Below are 21,994 nucleotides of genomic sequence, written 5' to 3'. Positions count from 1 at the left end.
TATGTATTTTAAAGTGTTTTACTGTCTTTGTGTAACCATGTGCTCAATGGAGTCTGCCTCTATCCCTGGATAATTTGATTACTTCCCACCCATTGTCTCCAGGATAGAGGCCTCTGTAAAACCTGTGTGAGCCAGATTTTGCCATGCTGACAGCCAGGGCCCAAAAGATACTTTTACTAACTTTTGAACCCCTGGTCTGATTCATGCCAGTGACCACTGCTTGACCCTCAACACGGAGCCTTGTCTCGTTCTTGGGGGGATTCACTGTATGCTGTTGGAGATTGATTGCTAGGAGTGTAAGCTGATGTCTGCTTTTCCTGTTCGTCTGCTAGCAGCTATTCGTGAGGTTCCAGTTTGGAGTGCTATTTTGTATCCAGTTCGGGAGTTTGGTGTTCTGCAGTAGCTGTGTCTCTCTCTCAGAAAGGCGGCATATCGCCTACACGGATTTTAACCCCTTGTCTGCTGAAACGGACCGTTACAGCCATGTTTACACTGTATATAGAGGGGAGCCATGTTACTCTGTATATAGAGGGAGCCATGTTTACACGGTATATAGAGGTGAGCCATGTTACTCTGTATATAGAGGGAGCCATGTTTACACGGTATATAGAGGGGAGCCATGCTACTCTGTATATAGAGGGGAGCCATGTTACACTGTATATAGAGGGAGCCATGTTACTCTGTATATAGAGGGAGCCATCTTTACACGGTATATAGAGGTGAGCCATGTTACTCTGTATATAGAGGGAGCCATGTTTACACGTATATAGAGTGGAGCCATGCTACTCTGTATATAGAGGGGAGCCATGCTACTCTGTATATAGAGGGAGCCATGTTACTCTGTATATAGAGGGGAGCCATGTTACTCTGTATATAGAGGGAGCCATCTTTACACGGTATATAGGGGAGCCATGTTTACACTGTATATAGAGGGACCCATGTTACTCTGTATATAGAGAGGAGCCATGTTTACACTGTATATAGAGGGAGCCATGTTACACTGTATATAGAGGGAGCCATGTTACTCTGTATATAGAGGGAGCCATGTTTACACTGTATATAGAGGGAGCCATGCTACTCTGTATGTAGAGGAGCCATGTTTACACTGTATATAGAGTGGAACCATGTTACTCTGTATATAGAGGGAGCCATGTTACACTGTATATAGAGGGAGCCATGTTACACTGTATATAGAGGGAGCCATGTTACTCTGTATATAGAGGGAGCCATGTTTACACTGTATATAGAGGGAGCCATGCTACTCTGTATGTAGAGGAGCCATGTTTACACTGTATATAGAGTGGAACCATGTTACTCTGTATATAGAGGGAGCCATGTTTACACGGTATATAGAGGGGAGCCATGTTACTCTGTATATAGAGAAGAGCCATGTTTACACTATGTAGCGGAGAGCTGATATTCCACAGCTATTCTCCACTTAAGATCCCAGTGAGGCTCAGGAACAAGTATTATAGATCCATAGAGTAGTAATTCCAGCAGGCAAAATAATCCAACAATATCCCAACAGCACTCCCAATAACTGGAGGACACACAGCATCAGTAGCAGAACCCACGTTTATTCCCACAGCCTCCTTTTAAGAGTTTATCCCATGCAAGGGAGGGATTTACAAACATTAGGACATCAACCAATACAGTAATAGTTAACTCCCACACATATCCTCCCCTCAATGTGACTCATAATCCTATTACTTGTTCCATACAATTCCCCAAAACCTGGATGTACCCCTAAACCAGTACATAGCATAATTATTAGGGTACCGCCAGGTAGCCCTGATCTGGGTGAAGAATATATCCAAAATTCACCCAGATCGGACCAGGGGTTTGGGAGTTAGGTGGAGGGTGAAGTTTGACCGACCGCACACGAGGTGATATCCGAAAAGGGTTCAATTTGTTTGGGCCCTGCGGTCGGTCTCCGTTCGGCAGTTAAAACGTACAGTAATCCTTGCCATCCACACTTAATACTACATGTATTGTATTTCCCTTGTTCGGTACTCTGTTTCTACCGAACGGGGGGTAGTCTGGTCCCTCCGTTCGGTAGTCACGGAACTCTGGAGGTCTCAGCGGTGTTCGGTTGTTTGAGTGTCCGATTTGAGTTCCAGACACTCGACGACCAAACACCGCTGAGATTTTTATGCGTAAGATGGCCGCCACGCGTTGTTCGTATACCGAACGGCGGCCACCCAGGCACTAATAGGCACCCATTAAGTTGCGGTTTTGAGAAGTGTGAACCCTTAACGAGGTGCACACTTCTCACTGGGGTGGTCTGATCGTTCGGTAGTTTAATTCGTATGAAATCTACCGAACCCACATTGGAAATTATACAACTTTTGCATATATACACAGATACAATAAAACAAATGCAGTCTTATGTGAATATTACAGGACAGGCTTAATGCAATACGCTACACACTGTATATAGAGAGGAGCCATGTTTACACTGTATATAGAGAGGAGCCATGTTTACACTGTATATAGAGAGGAGCCATGTTTACACTGTATATAGAGGGGAGCCATGTTACTCTGTATATAGAGAGCAGCCATGTTTACACTGTATATAGAGGGGAGCCATGTTACTCTGTATATAGAGGGAGCCATGTTTACACGGTATATAGAGGGGAGCCATGTTACTCTGTATATAAAGGGAGCCATGTTTACACGGTATATAGAGGGGAGCCATGTTACTCTGTATATAGAGGGAGCCATGTTACTCTGTATATAGAGGGAGCCATGTTACTCTGCATATAGAGGGAGCCATGTTACTCTGTATATAGAGGGGAGCCATGTTACACTGTATATAGAGGGAGCCATGTTTACACGGTATATAGAAGGAAGCCATGTTACTCTGTATATAGAGAGGAGCCATGTTTACACTGTATATAGAGTGGAGCCATGTTCCTCTGTATATAGAGGGAGCCATGTTCCTCTGTATATAGAGGGAGCCATGTTACTCTGTATATAGAGAGGAGCCATGTTTACACTGTATATAGAGAGGAGCCATGTTTACTCTGTATATAGAGGGAGCCATGTTTACACTGTATATAGAGGGAAACCATGTTTACTCTGTATATAGAGAGGAGCCATGTATACACTGTATATAGAGGGGAGCCATGTTACTCTGTATATAGAGGGGAGCCATGGAAGACCTCCTAGTATGAATCGTGATCAACCGCTCTCAGAGACTATGCATTGCGACATGTATATGATGTGGAAAGGTTAACTGTTATGAGTGTCTATAGACGAAGTGGCTTTAGCTGCACCTTAACCCCTTAAGGACACAGCTTCAGAAGCTTGTCTTACGCTTAATGACACAAGCAATTTTTGCATTTTCTGGCTGTTTGCGTTCAACTGCAATTTGCATCTCTCTCGTTTATTGCACCGACCTATATTATATACTGTTTTTAAAGGACAGAAAAGGCTTCAATTTGATGTAACATATATATACTTATTTATAATAAAAAAAATACAGAAAAATGCAAAACAAATAAAAAAAATTGTCTGGGATTTTAAGTTTTTTTGGTAGTTACAGGTCACAAAGCACAAGGAGTAAAATAAACTTTTAATGTGGAGCAATTTTAGAATTTGGTATGTTTGTCTTGTAAGCTTAATAGCCATAAAAGAAAACAAATCTGCCACACAAAAGTATATATTTATATAAAGTAGACATCACAGGCTATTTACCTAAGGTTGTTTTGACACTTTCTACGTAGTCATTTCACCGCCAACCTCTGCTAAATATTGGAGAAAAATTGTGTGTTTTTTTTTTGGTTTTTGGCACACAAACTTATAACAAAGAACTTTGATAAGAGAGGAAATATTTCCCTAGACTCTATGCCCAACCAAACAGGGGAGGTCTAGAGTCCGGGAAAAGAAGGGGGGTCAGGGTGGTGGTACCAGTTCCACCTAATATGGGCTTGAACCCGGGAAATGTGAATACAGAAAAAACGCTAAAATCGGGTAGTACCCCTTTAAGGAGTGCTCCCAATTAACTGGTATAGATGTTAGTGGACATGCCTAAAACAGACAGGAAAAATAATAAATAGATATACCAATAAGCTTAATCTGAGAGAATAAGGAAACAAATGAAAGGGTTTATAGCAACTATCAGAGATAAAGTACACAGAGTATATGTTAAACTCCCAAGTATCCTGGCTAGACAAATGTCCCTACACTTCACTGTAGCACTCACCGTGCACTCACTATGCACTTAAGGGATTCCTTCTCTGCACTTATGTTTTGTATTATTTTTTAAGCCGTTAAAATTATGCTTTACGGAGAATAGGAACTTTAACAGGTAGTTGATTTGCATAGGGACCTTACTCCTAGCGCTAGTATTAGCATAGAACACCCACGAAGGTGTTAAAAGGAGTTTGTAGGGAACTAGCATAGCAGTGCTTCGAAATTATCATAGGACCAAGACAGAGATTCCGTGGTTTTCGATTCAGCACCTATAGCTGCCCTACTCGATTAGGGGACCATCTCATACAGGTTCTCCCCCCTATTTCCCTGTGTCTACCTGTACATTTATGATAGGTGTTCAGCAGGGGAGGATATATTATATTTCTTATTCTCTCCCTAATTCACTGCACCTATATTACTGGCATGTCTGCTTCAATCGGGCTATAACATATTTTTCCTATTTCCTTTGCTTTGGCTGTCAAATTATTAAGGATAACTACTCTTATCGCTGTACAGCCCTCGAAGCAGTCTCCCAGTAACGCTATAGGGATCAGCAACAATATCTGCAAGAGTACACTGAGGCAACTGTATCCTTCTGGCAACAGTTAATAAAGTTCAATTGTAACATTTGTCTAGCCAGGATACTTGGGAGTTTAACATATACTCTGTGTACTTTATCTCTGATAGTTGCTATAAACCCTTTCATTTGTTTCCTTATTCTCTCAGATTAAGCTTATTGGTATATCTATTTATTATTTTTCCTGTCTGTTTTAGGCATGTCCACTAACATCTATACCAGTTAATTGGGAGCACTCCTTAAAGGGGTACTACCCGATTTTAGCGTTTTTTCCGTTATAACAAAGAACTTCTCATGTGTATTTTGTAAAGTTGGTGTGTGCTATTCCGTTACAAAGTTTTATTTTGTGTTCAGTTACACCTGCTGAGTAAAATGACACCCCCTTTTTATGTCTTTGGCACTATTTCGTGAAGCTACAGTGCCATATATGAGACCTGTCCTTTTCAGTATTCACAGTAGATTTTTGAGAGACGGATTTAATGAGCCAATGCTTCCATTTGGGGTATTATAACAGTTTGACTGTTCAAAAAAACCCCACAAAGGCCTACCATTTGTAAAAGTAGACACTCCAGGGTATCTCATATGGTGCATTTTGTGCCTTAACATGCCCCCATTTTTTCACCAATATATGCCAAAATATGTGGTAAAAAATTATTTTGGGCATTTTTTACATACAGATTACATTTTTGCTGGGCCTTTTGTATATTTCATATGTGCCACTAAGTTCAAACCTCCCAAATTATGCTCAGCTAAGTCTTCTGAGTAAAATGACACCCCCATTGTATGTCTTTGGAAATATTTTGTGAAGTTACAGTGCTGTAAAAGAGACGTGACAAGTTTACGTTTTTAAGTGTGAATTTTCATGAAGGGTTTTGATGTGTCCGTATTCCACTTTGGAGCACTTGAGCAGGCTACATATTACAACTACACCTTACTCACAAATGTTGAGGGGCCTCACGGACTGGTCCTGGGAAGACCCACAGATGGCAGGTGGAGATGGGACTGCGGTCTCTCTACCGGCCCTACAGGGATGCTGGGCAGTCGGCCCAGATCCCCAGCGGCAGTGTACGTTACAGGGAGCTGAAGGTGCCGTCCCTGCTCCCCAGCGGCTGGAAGTGTGTAAGGGAGAGAAGTTTGTTACCCCCTCTCCCCAGCGGCAGCCTAGCCCACCAAGGGGAGACACTAAGCCCCTCACCAGCGCAGATGGGACCGTGGTCTCTGCGCCCAAGCTACAGGGAGTACTGATGGTCAGCACGGCTCCCCAGCGGCTGGAAGTGTGTAAGGGGGAGGAGTTTGTTACCCCTCTCCCCAGCGGCAGCCTGGCCCACCAAAGGGAGACAGTAAACCCCACAACCGGGCAGATGGTACCGTAGTCTCTGCACCTGCACCACTGGAGATATGGACAGTCTGTCCTGGTCCCCAACAACAGGACAATGTATTGGAAGAGGAGCAGTGTGTTTTCCCTTACTACAAGAAAGGATGTCGCAGGGAGAGGAGCCGTGTTTGTGACTAAGTGGTCTACTAAAAAAGACTGAACATACCCAATTTGCAATACCTTGGGTTGTCTACTTTTGCAAATGGTATGCCATTATGGAGGTAATTCTTATTTCTGGGCTACTATACGGTCTCAAAGCCAACGTAACCAATCTGGCGAATTTCATTGTGAAAAAACTGAAACGCAAGCCTTATATTTGACTCTCTAACTTTTGAAAACACCATAAAACCTGTACATGAGGGGTACTGTTATACTCAGGAGACTTTGCTGAACACAAATATTTGTGTTTCAAAACAGTAAAAAGTATTACAGCAAAAATATTGTCAGTGTAAGTGCCGTTTGTGTCCGAAAAATGCAAAAAATTTCACTTTCCCTGACGATATCATTGTTGTAATATATTTTACTGTTTTGAAACACTAATATTTGTGTTCAGCGATGTCTCCCGAGTAAAACAGTACCCCCCCATGTACAGGTTTTATAGTGTCTTGGAAAGTTATAGGGTTAAATATAGTGCTAGCAAATTAAAATCCCTATACTTTCGGCCTGGGTTGTTAGGCAGGTCCCGCAAATTGTAATTAATAAAAGGACCTAATTATGTAAAATCATTACATAAATATATATGTAAAATTATTATATATACACGTGTGTGTGTGTGTGTGTGTGTGTATGTATGTATATTTACAATTATTTTTATTTATATATAGATATACATATAGTGATGTATACGTATATACTTGGGTATATACATATATATATTATTTCGTTCTACGTGTATTTTGATATCTATCTATATATATATATATATATATATATATATATATATTATCAAAATACAGTTAGAACGAAATTACACACATATATATTTTTAATTTTTTATTTTTTAACATACTTACATTTTTTTATTATAAAATATATATATAATTATAATTATGTATATATTTAATCAATATCCTTCTACGTGTATTTTGATATTAATATATATATAAGAGGATATATATAAGGATATATATAAGAGGGGAGGAGAGGGGCAGAGACAGTGTCAGCCAGTGATTTTACATCACTTGCTGACACACAGGATCAGTGATCACAGTGACTGGCTGTCACTGTGATCACCTCCTGCAGATCACGGTAATTGGCCACAGGGTGAGTGCCTGGGTGGCCAGGCATGCCCCCCACCGCGATCTGCAGGGGGATCCTGCCTGTAGTTACATGTGTCAGCCAATAGGCTGACACATAGTAACTCTGATCGCTGGGAGAGGCTGTCACTGCGATCAGATCGCTGGGAGAGGCTGTCTCTGCATTCAGATCGCAGAGACAGCCTCTCACTGCGATCATACTCTGCAGATCGCGGTCACTGACCGCAGGGGGACTTCCTGGGGGGCCAGGCATGTCCCCCGACCGTGATCTGCAGACTGAAAATGCCGCGGCTCCATGTGTCAGCCGATTTTAAAATCGGCTGAAACATGGTAAATACCGATCGCAGTGACAGCCTGTCACTGCGATCGGAAGCTGCAGACCGCGGTCCCCAGGCACAGGGGGGCTGCCTGGGGGGCCAGGCATGCCCCCCGACCGCGATCTGCAGCGGCCTTGTGCCGCCGGCCACGTGGGAGGCAAGACCACCCAGGACGTTCTATGCCGTCCTGCGGCGTTTAGAGCCGGCCAATTAAGGATGGCATAGAACGTCCTGCGGTCTTAAGGGGTTAAACTTTTGTTTTGCTTATATTTTTTAAAAACTTTCTAAACTTTCTTAAAACTTTTTTACAGATTTAACATTTTCTAAGCTTTTTTTACTGTTAACCCCTACCTAGCAGTAAGCAGCACTAACCGTAAATTCCCCATTTGCCCATAACTCCCACCCACCCCAGCTAGCAAAATATATAATTATATAATATTTAAATTAATTAAATAAATTGAACCCCTGAGAGTTAATAAATAAATAAATAAAAGTTAATCCTCAGGGGAGTATAATACTGTGATCTGTATTTTGATCACTGTAGGCAGTGATTGACTGGCAGGGAAGGGGTTAATTTTTATTTGGACCGGGTAAAGGCAGGTGTCTTTTTTATTTTTTACTTAAACGTTATTAAAACTTTTTTTTAAAAAGTAATTTTTAACTTTTTAAAGCTTATTTTAAAACTTTTTTTTAACGTTAACCCCTAGTTAGCCTAACTAAAAATCCCCAAATTCCCCACTAACTTCCACCCACCCCAGTTAGCTAAATATATAATTTTAAAATATTTAAATTAATTAATAAAATAAATTTAACCCCTGAGGGTTTAAAAAAAAAAATTATAATTAACCCTCAGGGGTTAAAAAATAAAATCAGACCCGGCTGGTACGACATGTCTGAACCCGAAAAGACCAGACCACAATATCAGAGACAGACCGGCCAAGCTACAGACACACGGAAAAGAATGCCATGGAAAACCCCACCAGCATCACCCTTTCTAAGATCAAGAAAGCACCCAATGACCCCATGGAAAATAAACTGACAAAACCGGACGCAGATGGGGGAAAAGGGCTCTAAATTATAATGGACATACAATTTGTCTAAAGTAGAACTTTACGTGCTCACACGCTTAATCCACTGATATTGGAAGGGGTAACTATACACAGCTTCTAATGTATAATTATGTTGTAGAAAGAATGTGAAAATGTTATGATGCCAGCTTTTAGATAAGAGATGTCACATTGCTACATCAGGTTATTTCAACTTAAACAGTGCATGATATAACACCATCAGCACACCATGACGCAACGATGCCCAATCATAGTGAAATTTGAATCTCACATGATATAAGACCAGTTGATAACGTGAAACGTCAATATTCCGCCTCCAGGGAAGCTACTTAGCAGTTGAGGCGTTATAAAGAACGTAAACCCACTTAGAACGCAGTACCGATAGTAAAATAGTGTCCACGCTCTCACAGGACACAGTTTAGGGCCCTCTGGGTACCGTGAGCGGTACCAACTAACTACATAGCATTTGTGTCATAAAGTCAAACATTTCCTGAGCCAGCTCCCACCGCTGGACACACTCAGGCCATAGTACCATCTCCTTTATAGAGGTCTAACACACTGTTTACTCATTAGTTTCACAATCAACTCAAAGCAGTAGACCTCTGTACCCACACGAGGGGGCTCTGATTCTCTACAGAAATTCCCCTCGTAGTACATCTAACTCGTTACTTCTTTGAAATTGATTTGTAAATAGTTATTGTTTCTATAGTTTGTCTGTTCACAATATTCCGTTTTGTACGGCCGTATTCCGGCTATCTCACGCTTACATACACACATCCAATAACGAATCCCGCTACTTGTGCACACTCCAGGTGATATCAACACACCAAATTCCCCAATACGACCCCAAACGTCAATAGACGCTAAGCTTAGATTGCCACCTGAACATGGGAACACTACGCATATGCTCCATAAATGTCAGAGGGCTGAATACGCCTGAGAAGAGAAAAATGGTTCTAACTGACTTAGGGAAAAATAAAACAGACATAGCATTCCTCGAAGAAACGCATTTAAGAGGCTCTGACGCCCCGAAACTTAAACACCCAAACTTCCCTCACGTATATTATAACAATTATAATCAGAGCAATTCACGAGGAGTGGCAATATTAATAGAGAAACAGGTCCCTTTCACTTACTCTTCACACGTGACAGACGAATCGGGAAGATTCATCATCCTACAAGGAATAGTGGGGACAGAGCCTATTACCCTAGTGTCCATATATCTCCCCAACAAACACCAATGCGGGGCGCTTAGAAAAATCATGGCAAAAATTAAACAACATACAAATGGCATTCTTATAATAGGCGGAGATTTCAATATCTCACTGGATGCCAAAAGAGAGAGCACACACCTCAATGCCTCCAGAATTCAAATGCAACATATCATCAGATCTCACCAATTATCTGACTGTTGGAGGGTCTTCCACCCAACAACAAAAGACTATACACACTACTCCAATCCAAACAAATCATATTCCAGAATAGATTTCTTCCTGGTAGGTCATAGAGACCTGGGCTTGGTATCAGACACCTCCATAGGTCCAATGACTTGGTCTGACCACTCACCGATCTACCTCACAATAACCATACCATCTCTCCCCCGCCCTAAAGAGACCTGGAAACTAAACCCCAATTTTCTACAAACAAAAAAGGTAAAAGACTCTGTTAAAGACGTGATAAAGCTTTACTTCCAGGAAAACAAAACCCCTGATACCACCGCTTTTACACAATGGGAAGCACATAAGGCAGTAGTTAGAGGGGAACTGATAAAATGGGGATCACAACTCAAACGTGAAAAACACAAAAAAAATTGATGATCTACATAACAAAATCTCACAGCTAGAAGAATCTCACAAATTAAATATGTCAGACGCAGTATACTGCAAGCTCTTAGCCCTTAGAACTGACCTTAAATCACTCCTACAAGACAATGCGAAAAAAGCAATTCTCTGGACTAAACAGTTACACTACGCTCAGGGTGACAGATGCGGGAAATTTCTTGCACAAGCTTTAAAACAAAAACAAATGCTTACATACATCCCTAAAATCAAACGACCAGACGAGTCGTATGCCCATACCACGGAAGACATAGCTGATACTTTCCATGCATACTACACCTCATTGTACAATTTAAAGGAGAAAGGGAACAAAACTGACAACATTAAAAATACCTAGAAAACAAATTAGACACAATCCTACCTTCGGCTGCAACAAGATCATTGGAAGAGCGCTTTACTATAGATGAAATTAGAATGGCAGTAAAACAAACAAATAAAAGCCCGGGCCCTAATGGGTTCTCAGCATCTTACTACACGATGTTCCAAATGGAGCTCATCCCACACCTACTTGAAGCAATTAACTCCATCCCACATCACGAACACATACCGAGACAGGCTCTAGAGGCAACAATCACACTTCTGCCCAAAACAGGGAAGGACACGGAGAGATGTGCCAGGTATAGGCCAATATCCCTGATAAATGTGGACATAAAAATCTTTACTAAAATGCTGGCAACTAGACTTAAGCCCTTCCTCCAAGATCTCATACACCCAGACCAAGCAGGCTTTGTCCCAGCTAGAGAAGCGAAGGATAATACTTCGAAAATCATAAATTTAATACACGGTACAAAATATACAAATAATCCAACACTACTTCTGGCAATTGATGCTGAAAAGGCATTTGACAGGGTAGACTGGGCCTTCATGTTCAACACTCTAGATTCCTTAGGATTTGGTAGGAGATGGATTCAATGGATAAAGGCAATTTACTCCCTTCCCACAGCCCGACTTAAGGTGAATGGTCAACTTTCTAGACCTTTCATGATAAGTAACGGCACTCGGCAGGGTTGCCCGCTCTCTCCGCTCTTATTTATATTGTCATTAGAACCTCTATTACAAGCAGTACGACACCACCCCGATATTAGAGGCATTAAAGTTCAGCAGCACGAACAAAATGTTTCGGACTTTGCAGACGACTTACTCTTCACCATAGAACATCCTACACATAGCCTACCTAATTTAACACAAACTTTAGAGGAATATAGCAAACTTTCCAACTTCAAAATCAACACTGACAAATGCGAAATTCTAAACATCACCACGCCCTTAGATCAAGTAAAGAGGTTAAAACAAATATACCCTTTCCAATAGGCTCCCCACTCCATCAAATATCTAGGGATTAAAATAACTAATACATACAAAACTTTATATAAAGAAAATTTCCCTGATCTACTAGCAGCAATCCGGAAAGACTTAGATAGATGGGACAAACCCCATTTCCGATGGATGGGTCGGATAAATATTATATCAATGAATATCCTCCCTCGTATTCTATATCTCTTAAACACTATTCCGATACACATCCCAAGCATCTTCTTCCGGACTATTCAGTCTATGATCACCACGTTTATATGGGCCCATAAAAGGCCGAGGATTGCTTTCAATTTACTAACCAAACCTAAGGAGGGAGGGGGGTTGGGATGCCCCAACATACAAAAATACCATAAAGCTGTTTATCTAGGAAGGATATTGGAATGGTCTAGAGAGGGGAGCACTAAAGCGTGGGTCAATATAGAACAATCACAACTACAAACCCCACTAAAGTCTCCCCCCTGGATTATATCCACAGGGGAGGAGAAATCGATACGAGACCTACCAACCATTTCAGCCACTCTTCAAACATGGAAAACACTACATCCGCATGCAGACTTTACACCAACACCCTCCCCTTACTACCCGATATCTCACAACCCCAGATTCCCCCCGGGTAGGGACAATGTAATCCCGTCTAATATTAAACTTAGCTCTAAAGATAGAGGAGTGACATTACAAGACCTAGTCTCCACAGAGGGTCTCACACCACTTACGGCCCTTACAGACATGAAATGCCCAACGATAACGCAGACTTTCCAATATCATCAGGTAAAACACTTCCTATCTAAAGAAGGGCTTTTACAGTGGCAACCTAGAGAGGTTACACGATTTGAAAGGCTCTGCTCACTTCCACCTAAAACGAAAATAGTCTCCACATGCTATCAATTGATACAAGAAAACACAAATGGTACACTCCCGTGGTATACAATAAGAAATAACAAATGGTTTTCTTCCCCAGTTGAGGAGAAGCAATGGACAACGATTTTCAATAAAATAATGAAGTCCCACTCTAGCATAACGTTACAAGAAATAAACTATAAATTCTTGTCTCAATGGTATATTACCCCCGTAGATCTCAATAAATTTGATCCCACTACCTCACCGCTATGCTGGAGATGTATGAAAGTACAGGGTAATTACCAACACATATGGTGGGAATGCAGTAGGGTACAGGGATTATGGAGAGAAGTGCAGAGAATCACCGAACAAACAAGCGGCATCTCATTACCTTTCACTTCTGAGGCACTTTTATTTTATCACATCCCTATCTCTATGCACAAATTCAAAAATTCTCTGGTATTCTACCTCCTGACCGCAGCAAAACTTGTAATAGTGGGACTGTTGAAAACAAGTGGAAGACCGTCAAGGATGGAATGGTTTCTGAAAATTGAGGACATTCATAGAATGGAGGAGCGAAGACTGTCTTCTCTAGGCAAATCCCAATTATATAAATCACTATGGGACCCATGGAAATCTTTTCTAAAAAACTCAAAATAAATTATATAAACACGGGGAAAAAGTCAGGTATAGAGCACACATATGTACTTAGGGGAAAAATTGACAAGTATAAAGGTACTTAGTATTCACCTTCACTACAGTATCCCAGAATGTACACAACTGTGGGAATCGCCATATCCTTAACATCAATGAGTAGTTGTTTATTTCACTGTCACAGTAACTGAAACCAAGAATGTAATGTAAAAGAAATGTATGTAAGCCTTATGTATACCGTTATGTTTATGTATACCCTTATGTTTATACTTCTATCCAACCATGTTCTGAGACATGTAATGTTTAACATGCTAAAACAAAATAAAATACAAAGGGGGTCATTTTGTACTCAGGAAATATAGCTGAGAATAATTTAGTGATTTAATTTACAGTAACATATATCAAGTTTCCATAATTAACTACTAAAATACAACATGTGTGTATAAAAATGCAAAAATAAAACAATATGATAACATTTGAAAGTAATTGGTGCTAACATAACTGTATAATAAAGCTCAAAATATGCCATATGACATATAAAAAAAATAATAAAAAAAAATCAGATGACAGTAAAATGTAATCCCTGCCAATTGATCACTGTAGTCAGTGATCAATTGGCAGGGAAGGGGTTAATTTTTTATTAAAATGGGTAAAGGGTGGTGGGATTTTATTTTTCTAGCTAGAGAAAAGCTTGTGGGTGGGTGTTTTATTTTTACACAGTGGGCAGGATCAGCACTGATCCGTCTCCCTGCACTTCACACTGAACCCGGAAGTGCAGGGAGGCAGATGGTGAGTATACACAGCACATGTGCCTGCTCTGACATGCTGTCAGAGCGGGCACATGTGCTGGGACAGCCCGATCCGGTGCTCCCGGTCTGCCTCTAATACAGAGGTAGACCGGAGCACCATTAACCCCGCGATCGTGGCGATCTGGGGTTAATTTTACCGCGTGACGGACGAGGTCTGTCACCCGTCGTTAAGGGTATCCCCAGGATGACGGACCTCGTCCGTCACCCGTCCTGAAGCGGTTAAGAATCACCAGTCCGTGGGTGCTGTATCTCTGCGACTGCTATTCAGGAGCCATAGATTGCCGGGCATTGTTGCCAATGCTATTCAGGAGCCATAGATTACCGGGAATTGTTGCCAATGCTATTCAGGAGCCATCGATTGCCGGGTATTTTTGCCAATGCTATTCGGTGGGTGAGTCCTGTAGCCTCCTGGACTGCTTGCGGTTGTTTGCGGTGCGTAAAACGGGGAGTTTGGTCTGTCACTGTGAAGCGGGCGTAACCCTTACACTACCTGATCGATACAACATCATGTTTTAAAGCACGTTATTCCAAACAATTTAGGAATGTTAGGTGATTTATGCCCTTTATGGATAAAAAAAGGGTCTGCATCAACTATGTAATTTTCCATGGGAGTTTTGCCATGGATCCCCCTCCGGCATGCCACAGTACAGGTGTTAGTCCCCTTGAAACAACTTTTACATCACTATTGTGGCCAGAAAGAGTCCCTGTGGGTTTTAAAATTCGCCTGCCTATTGAAGTCTATGGCGGTTCGCCCGTTCGCGAACATTTGCGGAAGTTCGCGTTCGCCGTTCGCGAACGGAAAATTTTATGTTCGCGACATCACTAGACATACCTCATTTGCAACACCTTGGGTTGTCTACTATTGCAAATGGTATGCCATCATAGGGGTAATTTTCATTCTTGGGGTACCATAGGGTCACAAAGGCAACGTAAGCAATCTGGCGAATTTTTATGTGAAAAAAATGAAACACAAGCCTTATATTTGACAATGTAACTTTTGAAAACACCATAAAACCTGTACATGAGAGGGGTACTGTTGTACTCGGGAGACTTCACTGAACACAAATCTTTGTGTTTCAAAACAGTAAAAAGTATTGCAGCAATAATACCGTCCGTGTAAGTGCTGTTTGTGCGTGAAAAATGCAAAAAACTTCACTTTTACTGGCGATATCATCGTTGTAATACATTTTACTGTTTTGAAACACTAATATTTGTGTTCAGCGAAGTCTCCCCATGTACAGGTTTTATGATGTCTTGGAAAGTTATAGGGTTAAATATAGTGCTAGCAAATTAAATTCCCTATACTTTCGGCATGGGTTGTCAGGCAGGTCCTGCTAATTGTAATTAATTAGGATACCTAATTATGTAAAAATATTACATAAATATATGTGTAGAATTAATATATAATTTTTTTTAATATTTTTATTTATATATATATATATATATATATATATATAGGTATATATAGTGATATATACGTATATATTTATGTATATATATATATATATTAATATCACAATAGTTAGAACGAAATAACACACATTTATTTATTTTTTATAATTTTTTTAATTTAAATTTTTTACGTATTTACATATTTATTTGATATTATATATAAATATATATATATAACAATAATTATATATATATATATATAATCAGTATCAGTCCAGGTGTAATTTGATATTAATATATATATATAATTATATATATATATATATATATATATATATATATATATATATATATATTAATAGTAAAATACACCTAGACAGTGTATGTGTGTGTATGATGTATATGTGTGTGTATGTATATGTATATATATATATATATATATATACTTAGATCATATATATATGATCTAAGTATATATTTAATTTTTCTTCACTACTTTCCACTACTTTCTGTGCTCAAAATACCTGGAAGGTGCTTCACAATAGTGTCTGCAATCCTGAGGTGTGTTTCCCTACCTGGCAAAACATCAAATCCTGACAAAAACGCAGAGTGCGACCGTGCGGCCTAGTTTTGCAGGCTCAGTGAATTGGAGATGCAGCCGATTTCCTGGCTCGGTGCGGGCTGGACACTGTGCTGCACTTGGGAGGTCTAATGTTTTTATTCTCAGCGTAATCATCCACTTTAGACAAAATACCTCCATGTGGCCGTTCCTAGATGGCTCCCGTTGCAGTTTTGCGCAGGCCAAATTTAATGCTGTGTTCAATGCTATGTGCACGACTTTCTGGCACAGAATCCCAATCCGAAAACAGCCACTAACCCAACTAACTGTGGATGTTCCTGACAGCTGCTATCCTTCTGAACTGGGAACCCATAGAGGTTCTACCCCATATATCCTCCATAACCTTATGATCTTGATACTAGTAAAGAAAGATTCAGGATCAGCCCAGTCCGCCTGTGCTTGGGCTCTCGGTGCCTGAAGTTTTTCCCTCAACTGTGGGACAGTGCTCGGCTTTTGGAGGGTATACGTTGACATGGGTAATAGGGTCTACACTATTTTTAGCATTGTCCTGTATCCCCGCCTCTTAAACAGAGCACATGCAATGCAACTACTTACCCTGTTCTTACACAGTTTATATCATCTTGTCAGTTTTTATGTTTGCCTCCCATGTTTTCTGTTTAATTTCACATCTCCTAATATATAATTGACCACATGACCGCTACTAGACTATTCCAGGGCCTGCTTGGTGGGAACACATATTGCTCTTTGAATTAGCCTGTGAATGTGTATTTGTCTATTATAACAAAAAAATGAGCAATGTTTCCAATGCCATATCTCATGTTTTGATTTATACTTCTGTCATATTGTTATAACCTACAGTTGAATATGAATAAGAATTAAAAGAAATGCCTGCTCACTCATGTTTTCTTCAAAAATGGTACATATATTACCAATTTTTAAAAGGTATGCAAACTTATGAGCACAACTGTATGCATCTCATCACACTTGCTATAACTATTGTGACATCACAATTTCACTATTTCTTTTATTCATAGCAAAAAAACAAAAATAAATAATCTGATTCATAAAAAATCAAAACAGATTACTTTAATCCAATTCATGTTCAGTTAAGATGATAATGTAAATATGCTAATAATGCTTTTATGTGTGTAACTTTGTTTTCTTTTTTTTTTATTCAGGATGAGTCAAAGCCCCCATATTCATATGCCCAGCTTATTGTGCAGGCGATCTCCTCTGCTCAAGATCGTCAGCTTACTTTAAGTGGAATATATGCCCACATCACAAAGCATTACCCTTACTACAGATCTGCTGATAAGGGCTGGCAGGTGAGAACCAAAAGAAAATCAAACCTAAAAACAAGAACTATAATATCAATCTTTTTTTTTTAGGGGTGTGGGAGGGGCCCTGTAATAAAGTGTGCAACAATTTTAAATACCGGTAACATATTTAATCAAATAACATATACAAATTACTAAGCAAGTCTGATTTATGTTTGTAAATATTAATATAAGAAATGGATAGAATGAAATGGTCGTTTAATTTTGTTAAGTCTTTTTGCTTAAGGCATGTTTGGTGGTCGGAAGGTTTCTTGACAGTGAATTCTTTTGGTCTCAGAAAACCATAGAATGCCAAATAATCGCCCAAAATTGGAAAAGCAATAAAGGATTACTCTGGGAACAAATATTGACTCAGACAAAAATGGAAAGATATTTAAGCATTCCGTTCTTGTATAACCCTAAAAGACCGGCATTTTGGCAGAGTTGGATAGCAGAAATGAAGTAGGCTCATATACTCAACTGATCATTGAGCACAGACAATACTCCACCTTCCTCTTTTCTCTTGGATTCCGCAGATTTTACATATGACAAGTGATATACTTAGAGACGCTATTTGTTATTCTAGCACTGTTTTTGTATGGTCTGTTTTATGTTTGTTTTAAATTTGTACAAATGTCTCTTGTGTTTATTTGTGAAAAAACTAAATAAAGAATAATAAAAAAAAAAAAGTAGTAATATCCACATGCAAAGACCGAGATTTGACCTTGAGTGTGGATATGCACTGGAAAATAGTAAACTCACTTAACCAAGAGTATAGTTGCTGAGAAAGTCCATTAGATCTAAAGCTGTTTAGCTTTTCTCTGACTAGAAAATCTTGACTCAAGGGTTCCCCCTAATTAACAGGCTTTATTAATGGTGGCCACAGGTTAGGGGGAACCTAAGAGTCTTGTGTTATTGGATAGTCCAGAATGATGTGCTATTAACAAGATCTTAGGGAGGTTAGGTTTCCAGTACTTACTATTACAAGTAATCACTCCTATATAAGAGGTGGCTGCTCTTCTCCTTTCCTCTCGCCCCACCACTTGCCCGCTTGATCCTTATCAGATCTCTCTCCCCTTGTCTTGTGCCTTCCTTATCACACATCTTCAACTGCTCTCTCTCTTCTGGCAATGTGACTGCTGACCTTAAACATGCTACTGTAATACCTATCCTAAAAAAAATCCCTAGAATGTCCACTCCTATATTCCTGCTCCCTTTTTCCTCAAACCTTCTGTAAAGACTTGTCTTTACCCATATGTCTCACTTCCAACTCTCTCTCCTTGACCCTCTTCAGTCTGGCTTTCGCCCCCTACACTGCTCTTATTAAAGTTACTAATGACCCGATCGCAGCTAAATTCAAAGACCTCTATTCTATACTTATTCTTCTTGAACTCTCTGCTGCTTTTGACACCGTTGATCACACTCTCCTTCTTCAAACTCTTCAATCACTCGGCCTCTTGACTTTGTCTTCTCGTGGTTTTCCTCTTATCTCTCCCAATGCTCATCCGGTGTCTCATTTTCTACTGATACCTCATTCTTTTGTCCTGTCTCGGTTGGAGTCCCCCAAGGCTCCGTCCTTCATACCCTTCTATTTTCTCTTTATACTGCCTCTCTTGGCAAACTTATTGCCTCATTTGGATTCCACTACCACCTGTACGCCGATAAAAAACAAGTTATATCTCGCCTCCCCGGACCTCTCCCCTGCCGTCCTGCAAAGTCTCACTGCTTAAGAGCTTCTCCATGCTCTAGTAATTTCCCGCATGGATTAGATTATTGTAACCCTCTCCTAATTTGTCTTCCCTAAAACCTTATTGCCCCGCTACAGTCTGTAATGAACGCCGCCGCCAGACTGATTTTCCTCTCTAGTCTTCCTCTCACACATCACGTCTCTGTCAGTCCCTACATTGGCTTCCTGTACCCTATGGGAGTCAATTCAAAGTGCTAACCCATACCTATAAAGCATTGACCAATGCTAGCCCCTCTTTTTTCTCTTCACTGATCCATAGGTATGCCCTTTCTTGGTCTCTCCACTCTACCCGTGACGACTTCCTGTCTGCTGCTCGCATCCGTACGGCCAACTCACACTTGCAGGACTTCTTGCGGGTGGCTCCCTTCCTATGGAATAGCCTACCTACTGCCATCAGACTCTCCCCTAGTCTTCAATCGTTTAAGGAGTGCCTTAAAACCCATCTCTTTAGGAAAGCTTATGGCCTCCCAGAGTAACCTATACCTCACATATCTGTCTCTTGCTCTCTCCTAAAGGGCAGTATTCTACTCTCTCCTCCAGTTCTGCTTCACTCCACCCTATTTTGATTGCTATTTCTTGTCCTATTGTGTTTTACACCCCACCTCCTATAGATTGTAAGCTTTTTTGAGCAGGGTCCTCTTCAACCTATCCTTCCTGTAAGTATTCTTGTAATTGTCCTATTTATAGCTAAATCCCCCCTATTTTGATATTGTAAAGCGCTACGAAATCTGTTGGCGCTATATAAATGGCAATAATAATAATAATAATCAATCAGGGTTTGTTATGGACAGAAACCCAATAGCCACAAAAACAACACCCACAAAATAATACATATTATCCACAACTCAGAGATGTCTAAAACAGGAATGGCCTTTCTGGCCTTAGATGCCAAAAAGGCATTTGATAGAGTCAACTGGATATACCTTGAATTAGTTTTGGGATAATTCAGCCTTATTGGCTGGATTACAGATAATAATATGTCCTTATATACTAATCCAACAGTTGGCCCAATTCTTGAATCAAATTGCTTTGTCATTTCGGATGGAATTTGCCAGGGATGTCAATTAGCACCCCTACTCTATGTACTTTCCATTGAACCATTAGCTATCAAAAATGTAAAAAAAAAATGAAATAAATCCAAAGACTCCATATGGGGAATTGAAATTGCAAAATAACGCTATATGCAGACAGTGTTTTTTGGCCGTGACAAAACCTGGTTGAATCGATTGATGCAATTATTATTTCAATTAGCATTTTTTGCCAAAATCTCAAATTATAAAATTAATATTCCGAAATCTCAAATATTACTAAAATCTCTCTCCAAAACTAAATTGGAGTTTATGAAATCTAAATATCATTTAGATTGGAACAAAGACATATACTAATCCAACAAAAATTTTTATTCATAGACTATATAGCAGTGATGGCGAACCTATGGCACGTGTCCCCTCTCTGTGGGCACGCGGCCATAGGTTCGCCATCAATGCAGAGTAGGCACCTTCCTGCCCAAAAGAGCAGGCACCTACTCTGCTTTCGTGTCAGGAGGCAGGAGGAAGGATCTGTGAAACAGCTCCCTGTCCGCGAGCAATCTGTGTGGAGTGTTGCCGCGCGTTACCATGACAACGCTCCACACAGCATCGCGCGGGAGGACAGGGGAGCTGCTCCCTACAATCCTTAGCACCACCGGACCACCAGGGAGGGCTGTGTCCCCCCATCCTTCATCAAAGGTAAGGAGGGGGGGGGGGTACAGATTTAGCATACTTTTTTTTTTTTTTTTTAAGTACCCCTACCCCCCCACAACCAGCACCCTTAACCCCACACCCAGCACTCCCAGCCCTCACACACACAGCATCCCTACCCCCTCACACACACACACAGCACCCCTACTCCCACACACCCCTACTCCCACACACCCCTACTCCCACACACCCCTACCCCCCACACAGCACCCCTCCCCCCCACACAGCACCCCTCCCCCCACACACACAGCACCCCTACCCCCCACACACACAGCACCCCTACACCAACACACAGCACCCCTACCACCCACACAGCACAGCACTCCTACCTCCCCACACACAGCACCCCTCACACACACATACACACACACAGCACCCCTCACACAGACACACATGACCCATTAATGCAGTATGTGTGTATGTATTCAGCAGTCTGTATGTGCAAGTATTCAGCAGTCTATCTGTGTGTGTGTATGTATTCAGCAGTCTGTGTGTACTCAGCAGTGTGTGTATTCAGGGGGCTGTGTGTGTGTATTCAGTGGACTGTGTGTGTGTATTCAGTGGACTGTGTGTGTGTATTCAGTGGACTGCGTGTGTGTATTCAGTGGACTGTGTGTGTGTAGTGGACTGTGTGTGTGTGTGTATTCAGTGGACTCTGTGTGTGTGTGTATGTATTCAGCAGTGTGTGTGTGTGTGTGTGTATTCATCAGACTGTGTGTGTGTATATCTCTGCCATATAGGAATTAAGATTAAATTTGATCTATCAAATATGGTAGAATTTAATTACACGGAAATGCTGAATAACTGACCATCATATCTTTCCTCTCGTAAAGGACTGGAGATATCATGGCTATGTCGAATAAATGTAGTCACCACATATGTACTCCCAAAAAATGATATACCGTATATACTCGAGTATAAGCCGACCCGAATATAAGCCGAGGTCCCTAATTTTACCCCAAAAAACTGGGGAAACTTA

At 40.7% G+C, this 21,994-nt stretch overlaps 1 protein-coding gene across 1 annotated transcript in view; it reads left to right on the top strand.

Annotated features, from left to right (window-relative positions):
• FOXK1 (forkhead box K1) overlaps window positions 1-21,994 on the top strand; it is a 388,665-nt gene that overhangs the window by 182,205 nt on the left and 184,466 nt on the right. The window contains exon 4 of the mRNA XM_063430220.1: window positions 17,392-17,538. Coding sequence (XP_063286290.1) covers window positions 17,392-17,538 — 147 coding nt within the window. The remainder of the gene's footprint in view (window positions 1-17,391; window positions 17,539-21,994) is intronic.

This window comes from Pelobates fuscus, chromosome 8 (assembly GCF_036172605.1).
Source record: "Pelobates fuscus isolate aPelFus1 chromosome 8, aPelFus1.pri, whole genome shotgun sequence".
NCBI lineage: Eukaryota > Metazoa > Chordata > Amphibia > Anura > Pelobatidae > Pelobates > Pelobates fuscus.
The sequence above is the reverse complement of the archived record's forward strand: the minus strand, read 5'-3'. Positions and strand labels throughout refer to the sequence as shown.